Raw genomic sequence first — 20,055 nt, 5'->3', positions numbered from 1 at the left:
AGAAAGAATGTGCTTTAGTATCAGATACAAACCCATTTCACTTACTACCTGTGTGCTCCTGAGACAAGTTTTTAACTTCTGAGCCTCAGTTTCATCCAGTATAGCCTGGATGATACCTGCCTTACAGTTACTGCAAGACTTTAATGAGTCATTGTTTTCTGATGTGGTAACGCATTCCCCAGCACTTAGGGCATTCTCAGTAAGTGCCATTCTTATTGCCCATGATGCAGCAGAAATAGCTGACAGTATATTACTGTAAAATAACCGAAAAAAAAAGATTGGTGTTGCCAAAGTGGGGGGTGGGTGGTGGGAGAAATGGGGTAAGCTGTGTTTTTTTAGTTTAAATAAATTAAAAAAAAATAAAAGCCACAATGAAACATGCTTTATGGTTAATCATTTAATGTATTAACATTTTCACTTATAAACATACAATTTGCATATATAGGGAAAAACAGGTTCTGTGGACACAAGAGAATATGAGAGACAGGGAAGCAATCAGAAAATAGATCAATTCTAGGGGGAAAAAATGGACCTGCATTCCAAGCCTGTGTCTACATAAACTTGGGAAGGAGAAAGAAAAATGAAACAGGATTGTAACTTATGTAGAAAATAAAGTTGGGACATTTGTCTCAAACATAGGAACGTCTCCTTATGATCCAGGTCTTGGGGCCTGGCCTGGCCTGTTTCAGGATGATCATCTGAAACACAGCCACTGGTCTCTCCCTTCTCTTTACTATGACCCTGAAGTGCACTCCAGGAATTAAAAGAACAATCGGATTGGCATGTGTGCAATGTCAGTGGCCAACTTCTTCCAGGTACATTATACAGAAGTACATATGAAAGCGAAACGCTTACTCACACCTGAACAAGTTCCTTCCACCTCATCTAACTTGTTGATTTAGGATTACCTAAATTGAGGTGATCACAGAGTTAACATCTTTGGAAGTTGGACCAGGGAAATGAAGTATCTCAGCCCATCTTTATAACTATTATGCATTTCATATCAGCATCAAGTCACTGGCAACAGTGAATTTCCAGACTCAACTATGTCTGCCCAATCGGGCGGGCCAACAGGGTGCATGTGCTCAAGCTTCAATTCACACCTCCCCTTCTGTCAGTGGGTGGACTCTGCTTCCTGTGCATTTCAGGGACATAACCTAGTAGTCTGTGGTTCCAGTTAACTCCAAGTTCAAAATTAATACCCCAATGCAACATTAAAACTGTTTAATATTTTATTAGTAAAGCATCCAGCTCCAGTAATGACTACAATCTCAACAAAGCCATTCTTACTATATAGGATGTAAAATCATAAAAGCAACATTTTTAACCATCAAAACCAGTGTTGTCACACATCATGTGGCAATTTTCTACCATCCCAAATGTCCAAAGAGGTGACAGTCAAGTGCACCTCCTTTCAGCTAGATACAGACTACAGGGCAGCAGGTTCACCAGAATCATTCAGTAAAGGTCGCTTAGCAGATGGCTTCATATGGAAATCTATTTAAGTCCGCTCAGAGATGGAATCAGTTGACCAGTAAAACAAATGAGCTATGTAAGTAACTGGCCACAGAAAATAAAAACATTCTGTGCCACTAAGAGCGTATTTTGTGGAAACAGGGCCACATGGAGTGCGAGAACAGGGACTATTACTGGGCTAAATTGCCTTGGTAGAAGTACATTTTTTAAAGCATGCAGGATAGAAAACTGGACTAATTAGAAGCTTTAAAAGTTCACATAAATAATAGAAGTGCAGGATTATGGGTTTTCCAGAGCTTCACACATAGCTGGGGCTCAAAATTAAATGTTTTAAGCTTCTCTGTGAGACCTGAGTCAGGAATAAAAACAAAGCTGGCGCCCTGGTCAGGTTGACTAATATCTTGACAACAAGTCATTCAAGTCCTTAGGCCTCATTTCCCATCTCTAACCTGAGTCTCCCCCACAGCCATGGTCCAAGAGCCCGCACTACGCCACCACCAGGGTTCCATGTGCCCCAGTCCTGCACAAAACAGGACACCTGCTTTTTAACAGCCTTCAGAAAAATGGAAAAGAGCATCCTCTGCACAGTGCAGTCTCTGGAGGCCTAACACAGTAACACTGTAACTATGGCTCTCATTCCATTTTCCTCACCATTCTTCTAATAGCACTTTCTCAACAGGTAGAAAAATAAGCTATAAGTAGGCTGAGGTGGCAATAAAAATACTCAAAGCAGACACTAAAAACATAACGTCTCTGAATAAAGCAAACCTATCTCCACATACTTGTAACTGTTTTGCCTTCTTCAAGTTTTAAAGGATAAAGCCCTAAAACTTTGAGGCTCAAGTCAATTCCTAATGTGGGATATTTTCCAAGTATCACTACCAAGAAAACAAAGAATAAAATGAAGAGGCATCATTTTAAGGGGGAGGAGGGGGAGGGAGGGCTGCCCCTCCCCCATCATCCTGAGCAGTCACTGGCCCCATAGATTGTGGGAATACCAACCCCACTGCCTCAGGGAAGTTCCTGAGAGCTTACCAGCTCATAATTCCTGAAGTTACATGCAGCCAGTTCTGATCTGAGGCTTGAAAGTTTGATATTAAACAGAAAGAAGCTGCAGTTCTCCTTGCCACATAACTCACTCATACATCACCATACTATTAACATAACACTAAAGTAAACTGTCCCTTAAACACTACACCTAACTGAAAAGAAAATGCCTTTCAAAACAGGTATGTTCAAAATAAGGTATTCCGAGAGTTCTATAAACAAACTCCTGGAATGAGCCAGTGCCCCAGAGTCATGTTTTAGATAAACAGAAATCAGAAGCCTTCTCTACAGTACGTGTATGGATTAGTTATAACTATGACGTCACCACTTTCAAAAGAACCATTCAAACTATTATTAAAAACATTTATCACCAACAGAAAACACCCTGCAAATTATAGTATTGCACACAGGGCATCAGAAGCTATGCACATCCAGATCTGAAGGATTCTAGAAGACCCAGAACAGAGACCCTAAGGCCATGCCCGTGGCTGCCCCAGCCAGCATGCCCAGTGCCAGATCACTGTCGCTGTCTCGATACCGCTCCCGAATGATGACTTGGTTGACAGGCTGTTGTCCATAAAGTCCTAAAAAAGGAAGCAAAAAAGCAGACATTGTAAGGAGCAGTTTAAGTCCAACATTCTCTCAGAAAGAGTGTGTCCTGAGAATGGTAAAGGCCACATCTCCCTGCATGTGCATCCCTCCTGCTGTCTTCCTCTGGAGAGGTATGTGGGGTGGCTGAGTGGTTGCTCCCCAGCTCTCCTCCACCAAAGGCTCAGGTGACAGTTTCTAAGACTATACCAAGAGGAAATCAAGGTGCTCAACCTTCCAACGTCCAAAGCCCCAACCACTGCAAACAGCAGGATCCTAATGAAGCTGTAAGCTCCAGCTTCCAATGTGCACTTCTGCCTTCCACATCATGCTCATTAGTATGACAAGTAGATGGGGGAGATCGTGGGAGAGACAGAGAGCCTACAGACAAGGCGAGAGCCAAGAATCTGTACCTAAAGCTAAAAGTGTAAAACCCATTTGAAAGCTAATTAGTTTCTTGATATTCATGGAAACCATTTTTAAATTAAACCTTAAATCTGCTAATACAATTCGCTCTTCATTTTTAATCATATCCTTATGGGGGAAAATACTTAGAGGGAAAAACTTCTAAAAAGCAAACTTTAAACACATTTAATATTTAATTTGCATCATTAAAGTTTACAACTGGAAATGTATCACTAAGCAAAGAGAACATCTTCTGTACTTCACAGCTATATTGTCTCACAGCTAATTAGCTTTAAAAATTACTCAAATATAAATAACATTAACTTTCCTCCCTGACCCGCTGTTCCCTTAACAATTCAGTCCTACAGGAGCTAGAAACTAATCCAACAGTAATGTATACATGTAGATGAAAACCAACAGAAAAATAAGATTTATAAGTCCTTATTACTCTAAGCATTTACAGTACTACAAGCATTTACGTGTACTGACTCACTTAATCCTCACAATATCCTTGTGAATTGAGTTTATTATTATCCCCATTTTACCAATGGGCAAAAGTAAGGCACACAGGGGTTAGAGGCTGTTAAGGGCATGCAAACCCAGGCATTGGGCCACAAAGTGTGCACTCAATAACCACTAATGCCTCAAACAGACGGAGAAGGATAGGAGAGAAAAAAACCCAAAGCCACAGAGGAGTAGAATGAGAACATTATAAACCTAAGGGCTGATCAAGTACAGGTAACAGCACTGGAAGTCGACAAACTTTTACACAATGTTTAAATCTCAAAATTGGTGAACTGTAATACTTACTTTCACAGCCTTGAAAGTTAAAAGTTTTCAATTAGGCAACTGTAACTATGAAATGTAGGATAGTAGAAACTAGTAAGCTGACTTTAAAAGATTCCTTAGACGATCTAAATCTGCATTCCCCTCAGTAGGTCACACCAAGGGACACCCATACCACATGACCAGCAGAGCCCTCTCCTGCAGCTCGTGCTCACCTCTGCTCCTACCAAGGAGGGAAGTCCTTACCCAAGTCAGTTGGGAACATTTCCAAGTTGTACTTATTGTAATTACCTAATAATTTAAGCTCTACATAAATGGTCAAAATGTGAATGTGAAACAGATATTATTTCCCCAGGATAACTAAATTAGATACTTTAGGGAAGACTAAATAAAGGCAGATAACATTTACAAATTACTATTAAAGCAAGGAACTGAGTAAATTATAGAAGAATCACAAAATCTGGCCTTCTCATTTGTACTTGCCAAGGGAAACTGCAGGGCAATAATGCGTCATAGTACAATCTCTACAAGACAGAAAACTCCAACCAAAGGAGCCAACTCAAAGCAAAGACCTAGAGCCTATATCAAAAGACAGTTGAACAACTGTTCACTAATGTGGGTAAATTAAAACAGAACACTTATAGTGTGTACACAGCACCCTTTGTACTTGTTAAACTGGCTAACTGACCACTAGCTCCAATCATATTATAGAGAAGGCTTTGGGGCACCTGGTTGGCTCAGTCAGTACAGCATGTGACTCTTGGTCTTGGGGTCTTTACTTCAAGCCCCACACTGGGTGTGGAGATTAAAAGTAAAATCTTTAAAAAAAAAGAGAGAGAGAGAGAAGGCCTTTAATCTGCTCTACACATGATGAGGATGTCTATGAACAATGGAAGGCAGTATGTCATCACGTTGGCAAAGCACCGGGGTATCTAGAAGAGCTGACTGAGGAGCTCCTATATGGTTATCAGCACAACACTACTGTGGAATGACCACAAACCAAGTCACCCCTCCAGAGCAAGTACCCCTGCTAGCTGGTCACAATGCTAATGCTGAAGGACGACCTACTTGACTCTGCCCTTTGCAGTAAGTTATCTTGAGGGTGCCCATTGAGAGTGCTATCTATCTCTTTTCCTATGAGGCAAGTCAACAGCAAAGACAGAATCTGATTTACAGAAATTCCCTTCACAAGTACTTCTGCAAAACTTCAGCTCTTCTGAACAGTAAGAAACAGCTGAGATTACCCCAGTCTGGAAGTCTGGCAGCTGAATTAGAAAGAGGCTGGCTCTCATGGCTTGGTTAGGCTAGGGCTTAAAAACCCACCACCAACTCCAACATAAATGGGCAAAGAAATCAAATTTATAAACAATCATACCATGTTTATCTTCACCAGTCATCAGAGAAAAGTAAACGAAAGCCACCTGACAATCCACTTTAGACCTAAAAACTTTTAGAGCTAACAACAATAGGAAATCTTTCAGGACAACTGAGAAACCAGTGTTTCATGAACTCCTAGTGGTGTTAGAAACTGGTAAACTGTTCTGAGAATCAACCGGGTAAATGGTATTAACATTTATTGTCATCTTTCAGATGATATGATATAAAGTCCAAATTTCCCTCAAAGCAATCTGGAGATAAGGAGATGGAGGTGAAACAAAATCAGGCATGATGTAGTAACTGAAGCTGGTAATGGACAAATGACAGTTCATTAAACTATTGTCCCTACTTTTGCATGTTTGAGAACTTTTATAAATTTCAATGGTATCAAAAGAAATATAAATGTCTATGCCCCTTTACATATTAACTTAATAAACACAAATAAAAAATGTATTCTAAAACATATTTAACAGGAATGAAAAAGAAAATCATTAGACGTTTAAAGTAATATCTACAATTGCAAACAGGAAAAAAAGAAAGTAAACAGCCAATACTAGAACGTTCAACTAATAATATATACCACCCAATATGATAATATGAAGTCATTAAAAATTATTTATGGAGATTATGTAGCACTCTGGATAAAATATGTAAAATTTTTAAATGAGAAAAGAAATGTAAAAAGTAATATATGACTGCAAAAATGAAAAATTTATTTTATATGGGAAAGGTAATTCAAACAAAAATAGTTGTGCTAAGATCACAGGACCAACAAATACTTCATTTTTTAGCATCAGCATTTTATTGGTTTTCAACTTGAAATGACGGAAAGTCAAGAAAGCAGAATCCCTCACGGTCCATGCTAGTTGAGTGAACTGCATCAGACTGCAGGAACAGATGAGCAGAGAAACTCTTGTATTAGGTGCTAAAGTATGAGAAACCAAAGTAACCACCAATAGAGGAACACTTTGACTCAGGGCTGGTGACCCCTGGGCCTCCCTGTGGCATTAGCATCAGTGACCACTTACCTTTCTGATAACAGATTCTCCTTCCACTGCTTCTGTGTTCAGACATTGCACTAGGTTTGCTCACAATCCCCTCCAATTTCCTACCTCTCTCTGAGCTCCAAGCTCTTCTTCTAGGCTATTCACCAGCTCATTCTCTTATATGTTGATCTGACATGCCATGTCCCCTGCAACCTGCCCCTGCCTGACTTCCCCTGCTCTCCCGGCATCTGGATGTGCCCTTGCTCTTCAGTCCATCAGTCACATGGCTCTCAGCCCCCTTGCCCTGACTGCAGGCTCCAGCCTCACAGCCAGCATTTTCCTACACGTCCACCTTAGACCTCCCACTGTCCAAACTGCACCCAGGACTTGATGCTACCCACACAGGCCAGTTACTCACATCTACAATCTTTCTCAGGTAAGGTGAAAAATGGAAAAAGTGCATCACAAGCCCAGAATAAATATAAGTACCTTCCAGGCCTTTACTTCACCTGCAAAAGGGCATATCACCTGAGTAGTGATAATTTTTGAAGGACGTTACTAAAAGAGAAAAATAAGAGAAAGTTATCCCTTAAAACTGGCCTCTTAGTTTGGTTGCTCCGTAACATAAGTGAATACCAGTAAGTACAAATTCTCTCCTTGGGAACAAAACTAGATGCAATAGTGAAGTTTTTAAAAGCCTACTCTAACTTTCTAAGGTAGTATAAAAATACATAATGCTTTTTATTTTATTTATTTTTATTTATTTATTTGACAGAGAGATAGCGAGAAAGGGAACACAAGCAGGGGGAGTGGGAGAGGGAGAAGCAGGCTTCCCGTGGAGCAGGGAGCCCAATGCGGGGCTCAATCCCAGGACCCTGGGATCATGACCTGAGCCGAAGGCAGACGCTTAACAACTGAGCCACCCTGGCACCCATGCTTTTTATTTTAAACACAGTAGCAGATCTATACCAGAAACATAGCTCACTTATCCTTAAACTAAGAAATACAAATCTTTCAGGACTCATCTACCCACTAAATGAAGAGAAATAAGGAAAGGAAGGAATGGAGTTACCTGCATATGGGTACTGGTAGGGTACAGCATAAGCCTGCCCGTTCGCAGCATAGACAACTTGAGTTCCTGGTGGGTATACACCACTGTATGGACCATAGCCATATGCCTGCTGAAAATAAATAGGCCCATCAGAAATACACTTTTGAAATTCAGCATCAATTTGTAATAAAAATTCTCAACAAAGTGGGTGGAGAGGGAAAGTACTTCAACTTAATAAAGGTCATATATGACAAGCCCACAGCTGACATCATATTCAACGGTGAAAAGTTAAAAGCTTTCCTCTAAGATCAGGAACAAGACAATAAGATGCCCACTCTTACCACTTTTATTCAACATCATAATCAAAGTCCTGGAGAAAAAGAAATGAAAGGCAAATAAGTTGAGAAGTAATAGTAATAGTAATTGAGAAGGAATAGTAAAACTGTCACTATTTGCAGATGATATGATATTATACCTCGAAAACTCTAAAGAATACTACCAAAAAACTGTTAGAACTAAAAAAAGGAATTCAGTAAAGTTACAGGATACAAAATCAATATATACAAAACTGTTGTGTTCCTATACGCTAATAACTATCAGAATGACAAATTAAGAAAACTATCCCATTTACAATTATATCAGAAAGAGAAAAACCTAGGAATAAATTTAACCACAGAAGAGAAAGACCTGTACACTGAAAGCCATGAGACACTGAAGGAAAAAAAAAAAAAATTGAAGGAAACACAAATAAACGGAAAAAATATTCTATGCTCATGGACTGTAAGAATAGTTAAAATGTCCATACTATCCAGAGCAATCTGCAGGTTCAATGCAATCCCTATCAGAATTCTAGTGGTATTTTACCCCCAGAAACAGAACAAACAATTCTACAGTTTGTATGGAATCACAAAATAACCCAATAGCCAAAGCAACGTTAAGGGAAAAACCATCAAAGCAGGAGACATCACACTCACCAATTTCAAACTATATGACAAAGCTACAGTAATCAAAACAGTATGATACTAGCATAAAAACACACACAAATCAATGGAACAAAGAGCCCGTAAATAAACCCACACATATATGGTTAAATAATTTATGACAAAGGAGCCAAGAATACACTATAGGGAAAGGACAGTCTCTTCAATAAATGGTGTCTGAAAAACTGGACAGTCACGTGTACAAAATGAAACTGAAACACTATCTTACATCATACACAAAAATCAACTCAAAATGGATTAAAGACTTGAACATTAAGACCTGAAACCAAAAAACTCTAGTAGAAAAACAAAGATGGAAAGCCACCTGACATAGGTCTTAGCAATATTTTGGATTTGACACCAAAACAAAAATAAACAATTGGGACTGCAATAAACTAAAAAGCTTCTGGGGGCACCTGGGTGGCTCAGTCAGTTAAACGTCCAACTCTTGATTTTGGCTCAGTCATGATCTCAGGGTTGTGAGATTAAGCCCTGTGTCAGGCTCTGCACAGGGTGTGGAGCCTGCTTAAGATTCTCTCTCTCTGAAAAGAAGGAAAGATGGCGGAGGAGTAGGGGACCCTATTTCAACTGGTCCCCAGAATTGAGCTAGATATCTACCAGACCACTCTGAGCACCCACAAAACCAGCCTGAGATGTAAGAAGATATGGATCTCTACAAACAGAATATCGCAGGCGGTTGGTTTTGAGGTACGGAGCAGGGAACCCTGATTCCACAGGCAGATATCGGAGAATAAACGGCAGTGGGAGGGTGCCTAGCCGTGGGACCCTACACCGCCAGTGAGCGACAGCCTCCCACGCTGGGGACGGGGCATAGACTCACAGGCCAGTAGCGGCGGGGAAAGGACTTTAGGGCAGCCCCTGGGGCGGAAACCCAGAGCGGCTGGTGGTTTTAGAAGCATAAAGAGCAAAGACATGCCCTGACCTGGAGACAGGACTGGGAGCGCAGCAGAGGGGCTAACAACGCAGGCCGCTGCAGTTTATAGCAGCACGGACAGAAACAGAGACAGTGTGGCCTCGAGAGCTCACTGGAGAACAGACTGCGGTCTCTGCTCTGAGGCAGAGGGTTGGAAATGGTCTCTTCTGCTCTGACTCGCGGAAGAGACGCGGAAAGCCGCCAGGGAAAGCCGCCAGAGAACAAAAGCCCCAAAAACTGATTCCCGCTGAGCCCATCCCCCACCACAGAGGGGCAGGACAACTCCGCCCAGTAACTCAGTTGCCTGAGTGCCCCTCCCCGAGAAGACAGGCTGGGAAAACAAGAGGCCGGGAACCCTACGGTCCCAAGAAAATAGGTGCTTCTTGCTTGGGTTCTGGTCAATAATTTGGGCTCTATAGGTTCCCTCAAACACCCATCAACAGAATGACTAGGAGGAGGAACCCCCAAAATAGAAAAGACTCAGAGATTATGACTTATGCTGCAGATTTACAAATGGATGCAGATATAACCAAGATGTCGGAGATGGAATTCAGGCTAGCAATTGTGAAAACAATGGCTAGAATGGAGAAATCAATTAATGGCAACTTACAGTCTCTAAGGGCAGAAATGAAAGCTGAATTGGCAGAACTTAAAAATGCAATCAATGAGATCCAATCCAATCTAGATAATCTAACAGCTAGGGTAAGTGAGGCAGAAGAACGAATAAGCGAAGTGGAAGACAATATAACAGATAAAAAGGGAAAAGAGGAGGCCAGGGAAAAACAACTCAGAATTCATGAAAATAGAGTCAAAGAAATAAATGACACCATGAAGCGTTCCAACGTCAGAATAATTGGAATCCCGGAGGGAGTGGAGAGACAGAGAGAGGACTAGAAGATATATTTGAGCAAATTGTAGCTGAGAACTTCCCTAATCTGGGGAATGAAACAAACATTCCCATCCTAGAGGCAGAGAGGACCCCTCCCAAGATCAAGGAAAACAGGCCAACACCCTGGCATGTAATAGTAAAACTTGCAAATCTTAGAACCAAGGAAACCATCTTAAGAGCAGTTAGGGGGAAGAGATTCCTTACATACAGAGGAGGAACATCAGAATAATGTCAGACCTATCCAGAGACCTGGCAAGCCAGAAAGGCCTGGCAAGACATATTCAGGGTACTAAACGAGAAGAACATGCAACCAAGAATACTTTATCCAGCAAGGCTGTCCTTTAGAATGGATGGAGAGATGCAGAGCTTCCAAGACCGGCAGAAACTGAAAGAATATGAGACCACTAAGCCGGCCCTGCAAGAAATATTAAGGGGGGGGTTATAAAAGGAGAAAGACCCCAAGAGTGATATACAACAGAAATTTACAGGGACAATCTATAAAAACAACGTCTTCAGAGGCAACATGATGACAATTAATTCATATCTTTCAATAATCACTCTCAACGTGAACAGCCTAAATGCTCCCATAAAACGTCACAGGGTTGCAGATTGGATCAAAAGACAGGACCCATCCATATGCTGCCTACAAGAGACTCATTTTGAACCTAAAGATACATCCAGACTGAAAGTGAAGGGATGGAGATCCATCTTCCATGCCAGTGGACCTCAAAAGAAAGCTGGGGTAGCAATTCTTTTATCAGGCAAATTAGATTTTAAACTAAAGTCTGTAATTAGAGACACAGAAGGACACTATATCATTCTTAAAGGGTCTATCCAACAAGAAGATCTAATAATTGTAAATATCTATGCCCCCGACATGGGAGCAGCCCTCTACATAGGCCAACTGTTAACAAAAATAAAGAGTCATATTGATAACAATACGTTAATTGTAGGAGACCTCAATACTCCACTCTCAGCAATGGACAGATCATCTAAGCAGAAAATCAACAAGGAAACAAGAGCCTTGAATGATACACTGGACCAGATGGACTTCATAGATATTTACAGAACATTCCACCCTAAAACAACAGAATACTCATTCTTCCCGAGAGCACATGGAACTTTCTCCAGAATAGACTACATACTGGGTCACAAATCAGGTCTCAACCAATACCACAAGACTGAGATTATTCCCTGCATATTCTCAGAACACAATGCTTTAAAACTGGAACTCAATCACAAGAAAAAATTTGGGAAAAATTCAAACACTTGGAAGCTAAAGACCACTCTGCTCAAGAATGTTTGGCTCAAACAGGAAATCAAAGAAGAACTTAAACAATTCATGGAAATCAATGAGAACGAAAACACATTGGTCCAAAACCTATGGAATACTGCCAAAGAGGTCCTAAGGGGGAAACACATAGCCATCCAAGACTCATTCCAAAAAATAGAAAACTCCCGAATTCACCAACTAATGCTACACCTTAAAGAACTAGAGAAAAAGCAAGAAACGATGCCTAAGCCATGCCTTAGAAGAGAAGTAATTAAAATTAGAGCAGAAATCAATGAATTAGAAACCAGAAAGACAGTAGATCAGATCAATGAAACTAGAAGTTGGTACTTTGAAAGAATTAATAAGATCGACAAACCACTGGCCAGACTTATCCAAAAGAAAAGAGAAAGGACCCAAATTAACAAAATTATGAATGAAAGGGGAGAGATCATGACTAACACCAAGGAAATAGAAAGTTATTAGAAATTATTATCAACAACTATATGCCAATAAACTGAGAAATCTGGATGAAATGAAGGCCTTCCTGGAAACCTATAAACTGCCAAGACTGAAACAGGAAGAAACTGACAATCTGAATGGGCCAATAACCAGTAACAAGATTGAAGCAGTGATCAAAAACCTCCCAAAAACAAGAGTCCAGGGCCTGAGGGATTCCCTGGGGAATTCGACCAAACATTCAAAGAAGAAATAATACCTATTCTACTGAAGCTGTTTCAAAAAATAGAAACAGAAGGAAAACTTCCAAACTCACTCTATGAGGCCAGCATTACCTTAATCCCCAAACCAGGCAAAGACCCCATCAAAAAGGAGAATTTCAGACCAACATCCCTGATGAATATGGATTCCAAAATCCTCAACAAAATCCTAGCTAATAGGATCCAACAATATATTAAAAGGATCATTCACCACGACCAAGTAGGATTTATCCCCGAGATGCAAGGGTGGTTCAACATTCACAAATCAATCAATGTGATAGAACACATTAATAAGAGGAGGGAGAAGAACCATATGGTCCTTTCAATTGATGCAGAAAAAGCATTTGACAAAATACAGCATCCTTTCCTGACTAAAACTCTTCAGAGTATAGGGATAGAGGGAACATTCCTCAAGTTCATAAAATCCAACTATGAAAAACCCACAGCGAGTATCATCCACAATGGGGAAAAGCTGAGAGCCTTTCCCTTAAGATCAGGAACATGTCAAGGATGCCCATTCTTGCCACTATTGTTCAACATAGTACTGGAAGTCCTAGCAACAGCAATCAGACAACAAAAAGAAATAAAAGGTATTCAAATTGGCAAAGAAGAAGTCAAACTCTCTCTTTTCGCAGACATGATACTTTATGTGGAAAACCCAAAAGACTCCACCCCCAAATTACTAGAACTCATACAGCAATTCAGTAATGTGGCAGGATACAAAATCCATGCACAGAAATCAGTTGCTTTCTTATACACTAACAACACAACTGCAGAAAGAGAAATTAGAGAAACGATTCCATTTACAATAGCACCAAAAACCATAAGATACCTCGGAATAAACCTAATCAAAGAGGTAAAGGATCTATACTCTAGGAACTACAGAACACTCATGAAAGAAATTGAAGAAGACACAAAAAGATGGGAAAATATTCCATGCTCATGGATAGGAAGAATAAACACTGTTAAAATGTCTATGCTACCCAGAGCAATCTATACCTTCAGTGCCATCCCAATCAAAATTCCAATGACATTTTTCAAAGTGCCGGAACAAACAACACTAAAATTTGTATGGAATCAGAAAAGACCCCGAATCGCCAAGGAAATGTTGAAAAAGAAAAACAAAACTGGGGGCATCACGTTGCCTGATTTCAAGCTCTATTACAAAGCAGTGATCACCAAGACAGCATGGTACTGGCACAAAAACAGACATATAGACCAATGGAACAGAATAGAGAACCCAGATATGGACCCTCAACTCTATGGTCAAATAATCTTTGACAAAGCAGGAAAAAACATGCAATGGACAAAAGTCTCTTCAATAAATGGTGCTGGGGAAATTGGACAGCCACAGGCAGAAGAATGAAACTTGACCATTCTCTAACACCATTCACAAAGATAAACTCAAAGTGGATGAAAGATCTCAATGTGAGACACGAATCCATCAAAATCCTAGAGAACATAGGCAATAAGCTCTTTGACATCGCCCACAGCAACTTCTTTCAAGATACATCTCCAAGGGCTAGTGAAACAAAAGCAAAAATGAACTTTTGGGACTTCATCAAGATAAAAAGTTTCTGCACAGCCAAGGAAACAGTCAACAAAACAAAGAGGTAACCCCCAGAATGGGAGAAGATATTTGCAAATGACACTACAGATAAAGGGCTGGTATCCAAGATCTATAAAGAACTTCTCAAACTCAACACCCACAAAACAAATAATCAAGTCAAAAAGTGGGCAGAACATATGAAAAGACACTTCTTTGAAGACATACAAATGGCTGACACATGAAAAAGTGTTCATCATCATTAGCCATCAGGGAAATACAAATCAGAACCACAATGAGGAATCATCTCACACTTGTTAGAATAGCTAGTATCAAAAAACAAAACAAACAAATAACAAATAACAAGTGGTGGTGAGAATGTGGAAAAAAGAAAACCCTGTGCACTGCTGGCAGGAATGTAAATCTGTGCAGCCACTCTCGCAAACAGTATGGAGGTTCCTCAAACAATTAAAAATAGAATTACCGTATGATCCAGCAATTCCACTTCTGGGTATTTATCAGAAGAAAATGAAAACACTGACTCAAAAAGATATACAGTCATGCCTCGTTTTATTCTGCTTTGCTTTACTGCACTTTGCAGACACTGTATTTTTACACATTGGAGGTTTTACAGCATTTGCTCACTTCATGTCTCTGTGTCACATTTTGTGAATTCTCACAATATTTCAAACTGTTTCATTATTATTATATTTGTTACAGCGATCTGTGATCAGTGATCTTTGATGTTACTATTGTTTTGGGGTGCCACAAACCACACCCATAATATGGGCAAACTTAATTGATAAATCTTGTGTGTTCTGACTGCTCCACCAACTACTAGTTCCTGTCTCTCTCCCTCTCAGGCCTTCTTATTTCCTGAGACACAACAATATGGAAATGAGGCCAATTAATAACCCTACAATGGATTGGCTCAGTCAGTTAAGCATCTGCCTTTGGCTGAGGTCATGATCCCAGGGTCCTTGGACCAAAGGCCTCAATCAGGCTCAAGCAGGAAGCCTGTTTCTCCCTCTCCCTCTGCTGCTCCCCCTGCTTGTTTGTTCTTTCTCTCTCTCTCTTTCTCTCTGTCAAATAAATAAATAAATAAAATCTTTAAAAAAACAAACAAACTACAATTGGTCTCTAAGTGGTCAAGTGAAAGGAAGAGTCGCATGTCTCTCTCTTTAAATCAGAACCTAAGAATGATTAAGCTTAGGGAGGAAGGCATGTGGAAAGCCAAGACAGGCCAAAAGCTGGGCCTCTTGTACCAAGCAGTTAGTCAAGTTGTGAATGCAGAGGAAAAATTCTTGAAGGAAATTAAAAGTGCTACTTGGGGAGTGCCCAGGTGGCTCAACTGGTTAGGCATCTGACTCTTTATCAGGTCATGATCTCAGGGTCGTGAGATGGAGCCCCACATTGGGCTCCATGCTCAGTGTAGAGTCTGCTTGAGATTCTCCCTCTCCCTCTGCTCCTCCCCCATTCATGTTCTCTCTCTCTCTAAAATAAATAAATAAAATCTTTAAAAATGTTACTCCAGTGAACATACAAATGGTAAGCAAAACAGCCATACAGCTAATATGGAGAATGTCTGAGTAGTCTGGATAGATAGAAAATCAAACCAGTCCAACATTCCCTTAAGCCAAAGCCTAATCCTGAGCAAGGTCCTGACTCACTTCAATTCTGTGAAGGCTGAGAGAAGTAAGGAAGCCAGCCTAGCAGCAGAAACCCCTCTAGCAATTTTCCGCAGTTCCAGGAAGGAGAATACGAAGGACTAGGAATGTTGCTGGGTGGGAAGACCCTGAGGTCTGAGACCTCGGCCGGTGACTGGCAGTCTTCCAGCAGCACATGTCTGTGAATGGGCATTGCGAGACATGGGCAATGGACCCACCTTCACTGACCATGTGAATGACTGCTATATTCTGGGAAATCTGGAGACAAAAGGCCCAGCCTTCTTTACGAGCTCACAGGTGGGGGGGGGGGGCAAGGAGGACAGATATGCTTACAGACAACTACAATTACTGTCGTCATGTGACAAGTACTATATGTGGCACAAGGGAGAATAGGTTGCTGCTGTCAGACAAATAGCTGCATAGTTTAAACGTGTCATCTTATAAAAACAGGACACAGGAGTTAAGCTTCTGGAAGATGGCAAAGATATAGATGTTCCCTATTCTTCCTACTAAGTACAACTGAAAACCCTGAACATAATATATAAAACAAACATAAAGAGACTCTGAAAGATGACAAGAAGGTGGCACACTGGCTAGGGACCTCAGGACCCTAAGAAGGACAGATGGTGAGCTCCCTGGGTTTCCTTTTTGCCTCCTATATCCTCGACTAACTAAAGAAGGAAGACAGGAACCAGTAAGTACAGACAAAAAGGCCCCCAAGAAAAGCCTGTTCTCTCTACCCAAAAAACCTTGGGAGGAAAGGGGCAATCTGGCAAGAAAGACCATTTTTAGGCAGTAACTGTTCTACTCCAGTCCACTCTACAGAAATAACTGTGGCCCCACCCCAACTCCCACCAGCAAGGCCAAGTATAGAGAGTGAACTTCCATGTTTGGCAGGCTGTAATAAGGCACCCTCCCCCCCACCCCTGTCCCAAGTTGTGTCAGAGAAGGCCAAGTAGGGAGCTGAGAATTTCTTCATCCCTGCCTGATGGAGACCATGTAAGGAGCCAGAACTCCCACCTCTGTCCAGCACAAACCAGGTGCCCCTCCCAGACCCATGGGATGCAATCAGCAGAGACCTAGTGGAAATCACAGTATCAGTGGAAGCTAGTGGGGAGCAGTAAAGAGGACCCCTCCAATTCCCACATAGGCTGGTGTCAGCAGAGATCTGGAGGAGGGCTTAAATTCCCAACCCTCCTGACAAGGAGGTGACAAGAAACCCAACCCCTGGGAGTTTGGCTCAGTGGAGAACCTGCACTTCCATCCCTACATGGCAGCAACAGAGTAACTCCCTCTTCACCCACAAGAACAGCATTGAGAGGAAGTACACTAAAATACAAGATTTAAGTAAGATTCAGTTTCATTAATACTTAAAATGCCCAAGTTTCGATCAAAAATCATTTGTCCTATCAAGAATCAGGAAGATCTCAAAACGAATAAAACAACAAAAGAGATTTTTAAAGATTTTCTTTATCTGAGAGTGAGAGAGAGAGCACGAAAAGAAGAAGCACAAGGTGGGTGGGGGGGGGGGCAGAGGGAGAAGCAGGCTCCCCAATAAGCAGGGATCCTGATGTGGGGCTCAATCTCAGGACCCCGGCTGGGATCATGACCCAAGCTGAAGGCAGATGCTTAACTGACTGAGCCACCCAGGCACCCCTCTAGGAAGCTTTTTAAAACAGCTATCATAAAAATATTTCAAGAAGCAATTATGAAAACATTCTGAAATACATTTTAAAAAAGTCTATGCAAAAACAGAAAAATCTCAGGAAAACAATGTAAAGATATATACACATATTTATATATTTTCAAGATATAAAAAATAAAATGAAAATTATAGAAAAAAATTATATAAAAAATACAATGAATGAGCTTAACAACAGAAGAGAGATGAGAAAAAGAATCAGTAAACAGGAGTATAAATTGGAGAGAAAAAAGACTGACGAAAAGAAAATGAACAGAATCTGAGACATGTGGAATATCTAACATTCATGTCATCAGTTTCAAAAGAGAAAGGAGGTGGGACTGAAAAAACATTCCAGAAATAATGGCCTAAATTTTCCCAAATTTAGCAAGAACCATAAACCTACATATTCAAAAAACTGATCCAAACAAGATAAACCTCCCCCAAAATCCATACCAAAACACATTATAGTCAAACTTCTCAAAACTAAGCACAAAGAAAGCAGCTAGAAACAAACAATGCACTACATACATGGGGGAAAAATTTAAATGATAGCAGATTGTCCTCAGAAACCATAAAAGCCAAAAAAATAGCAAACACTTGCCAAATGTTCAAAGAAATATCAACTCAGAATTCTACACTAGTGAAAATATCCTCCAGAAATGAAGAAGAAATCAAGACATTCTCAGATGAAGGAAAACAGAATTTGTTGCCAGCTGATCTATCCTAAGAGGATGGCAAAAGGAAGTTCACTAAACAAAAAGTAAACAATAAAAAAAAGAATCTTGAAATATCAGGAGGTAAGAAAATATGGTCAGAGCAGAAATACATGTAAATATAATAAACTTTTCTTCACATGTTGACTTTTCTAACAAGTCTGACAGCTGAAGCAAAATTTCTTTTTTTTTTCTTGAAGCAAAATTTCTAACAGCATCTAATGCAGTCCTTGTATATAAAAGAAATGTGAACGCTTGACTTTGAAAAATATTTATGAATAATGTAATAACTAGAACCACCACTAAAAAAGAAATACAAAGAGATACACTCAAGAAACATTATAGATAAATCAAAATGCAATTTTTGGGGCAACTGGGTGGCTGAGTTGGTTAAATAAGCGTCCAACTCTTGGTTTGGGCTCACATCATGATGTCGGGGTCATGAGATCGAGCCTCACCTCGGCTCTGCTCTCTGCAGAGTCTGCTTTGGATTCTTTCTCTCCCTCTGCCCCTCCCCCCACTCACACACTCGCTCTTCCCCTCTCTAAAATAAATGAATCTTTTTAAAAAAAATGCAATTTCAAAACTTGCTCAAATAACTCACAAAAAGCTTAAGTAAAAGAACACAGAGAAATTAAAACAGAACTAAAGGAAAACAAAAAACAAAATGGCATACTTAAACCTAACATATCAAAAATTACATTAAATGTAAATGGTCTAAATATACTAGCTACAAGACGGAGGTTTGTCAGATGTACAGGGAGAGATGACCCAATTATATGCTGCCTATGAGAAACTCACTTCAAATGTAATGGTATATGCAGCTTGAAAGAAAAAAGATGGGAAGAGGCACCATGCAAACAATAAAAAGTAAGCAGAAGTGGCTATATCAGTGTCAGATAGAGCAGACATCAGACAGAAGAAAATTACCAGAAACAGAAAGGGACATTAAATTATAATACAGTTAATCCAGCAAGAAAATATAAAAAACAGAGTTGCACATATAAATTAGACAACTTATATGAAAAGGACCAATTCCTCAAAAAGTACAAATTACTACAACCCATTCAATATGAAATAGAGAATAAATAGTCCTATAACTATTAAGAAAATAGAATTTATAATTAAATATATCCCAAAAGAAATCTTCAGGCCCAGACTGTTTCATTGGAAATTTCTACCAAATATTTAAAAAAAGAATTAATACCAATTCTATGTGATCTCTTCTAGAAAAAAGAAGAGCAGGGAACACTTCCCAAAACTCATTCTGTAAGGCCAGTATTACCCGATACCAAAATAAGAGTACAAAAAAAAAACTACAGACCAACATCCTTCATGAATATAGATGCAAAAATTTTTAATAATATTAACAAACAGAATTCAGCAATAAATGAAAAGAATTATACACCTCAACTAAATGAAGTTTATTCCAGGGATGCAAGGCTGGTTCAATATTTGAAAATCAATCAGTATGATCCATATTAGCAGATTAAAAAAAAAAATCACATGACCATATCAATTGATGCAGAAAAAGTATTTGACAAAATCTAACACCTATTCATGATTTAAAAAAAAAAAAAGTCAGAAAACTAGAAATGGAGGGAACTTCCTCAATTTACTGTAGAACATCCTCATAAACCTACAGCTAATATCATACATAATGTAGAAAAACTGAATGCATTCCCCCTAAAATCAGGAATAAGGCAAGGATGCCTGCTCTCACCACTGCTATTCAACATAATATTAGAAATTCCAACCTGGGCAAGGAAACAGGTGCCACACAGACTGGAAAGGAAGAAGTAAAACTCTCCCTATTTGTAAATGACATGGTTGTCTATGTAGTATATCCCAGAGAAGTACAAAAAAATACTTCTAGAACCAGTAAGTGAGCTTAGTAAGTTCATAAGCTACAAGATCAACAAACAAAAATCAATAAA

At 39.9% G+C, this 20,055-nt stretch overlaps 1 protein-coding gene across 4 annotated transcripts in view; it reads right to left on the bottom strand.

Annotated features, from left to right (window-relative positions):
- Positions 1-378: 378 nt before the first annotated feature.
- Positions 379-20,055, bottom strand: part of PLEKHB2 (pleckstrin homology domain containing B2) — a 70,093-nt gene continuing 50,416 nt past the window's right edge. For 2 of the 4 annotated variants that reach the window (XM_027589838.2, XM_027589835.2), the window contains 2 exons: positions 7,738-7,846; positions 379-3,107 (listed from right to left, as the gene is read on the bottom strand). In XM_027589838.2, coding sequence (XP_027445639.1) covers positions 2,971-3,107; positions 7,738-7,846 — 246 coding nt within the window. In that variant the 3' untranslated portion in view covers positions 379-2,970. The remainder of the gene's footprint in view (positions 3,108-7,737; positions 7,847-20,055) is intronic. The other 2 variants (XM_027589836.2, XM_027589837.2) reach the window with 2 other exon arrangements.

The sequence above is a fragment of the Zalophus californianus genome, chromosome 3 (genome assembly GCF_009762305.2).
Source record: "Zalophus californianus isolate mZalCal1 chromosome 3, mZalCal1.pri.v2, whole genome shotgun sequence".
NCBI classification, from domain to species: domain Eukaryota; kingdom Metazoa; phylum Chordata; class Mammalia; order Carnivora; family Otariidae; genus Zalophus; species Zalophus californianus.
Note: the sequence above shows the minus strand (reverse complement) of the source record. Positions and strands in the feature narration are given on the sequence as shown.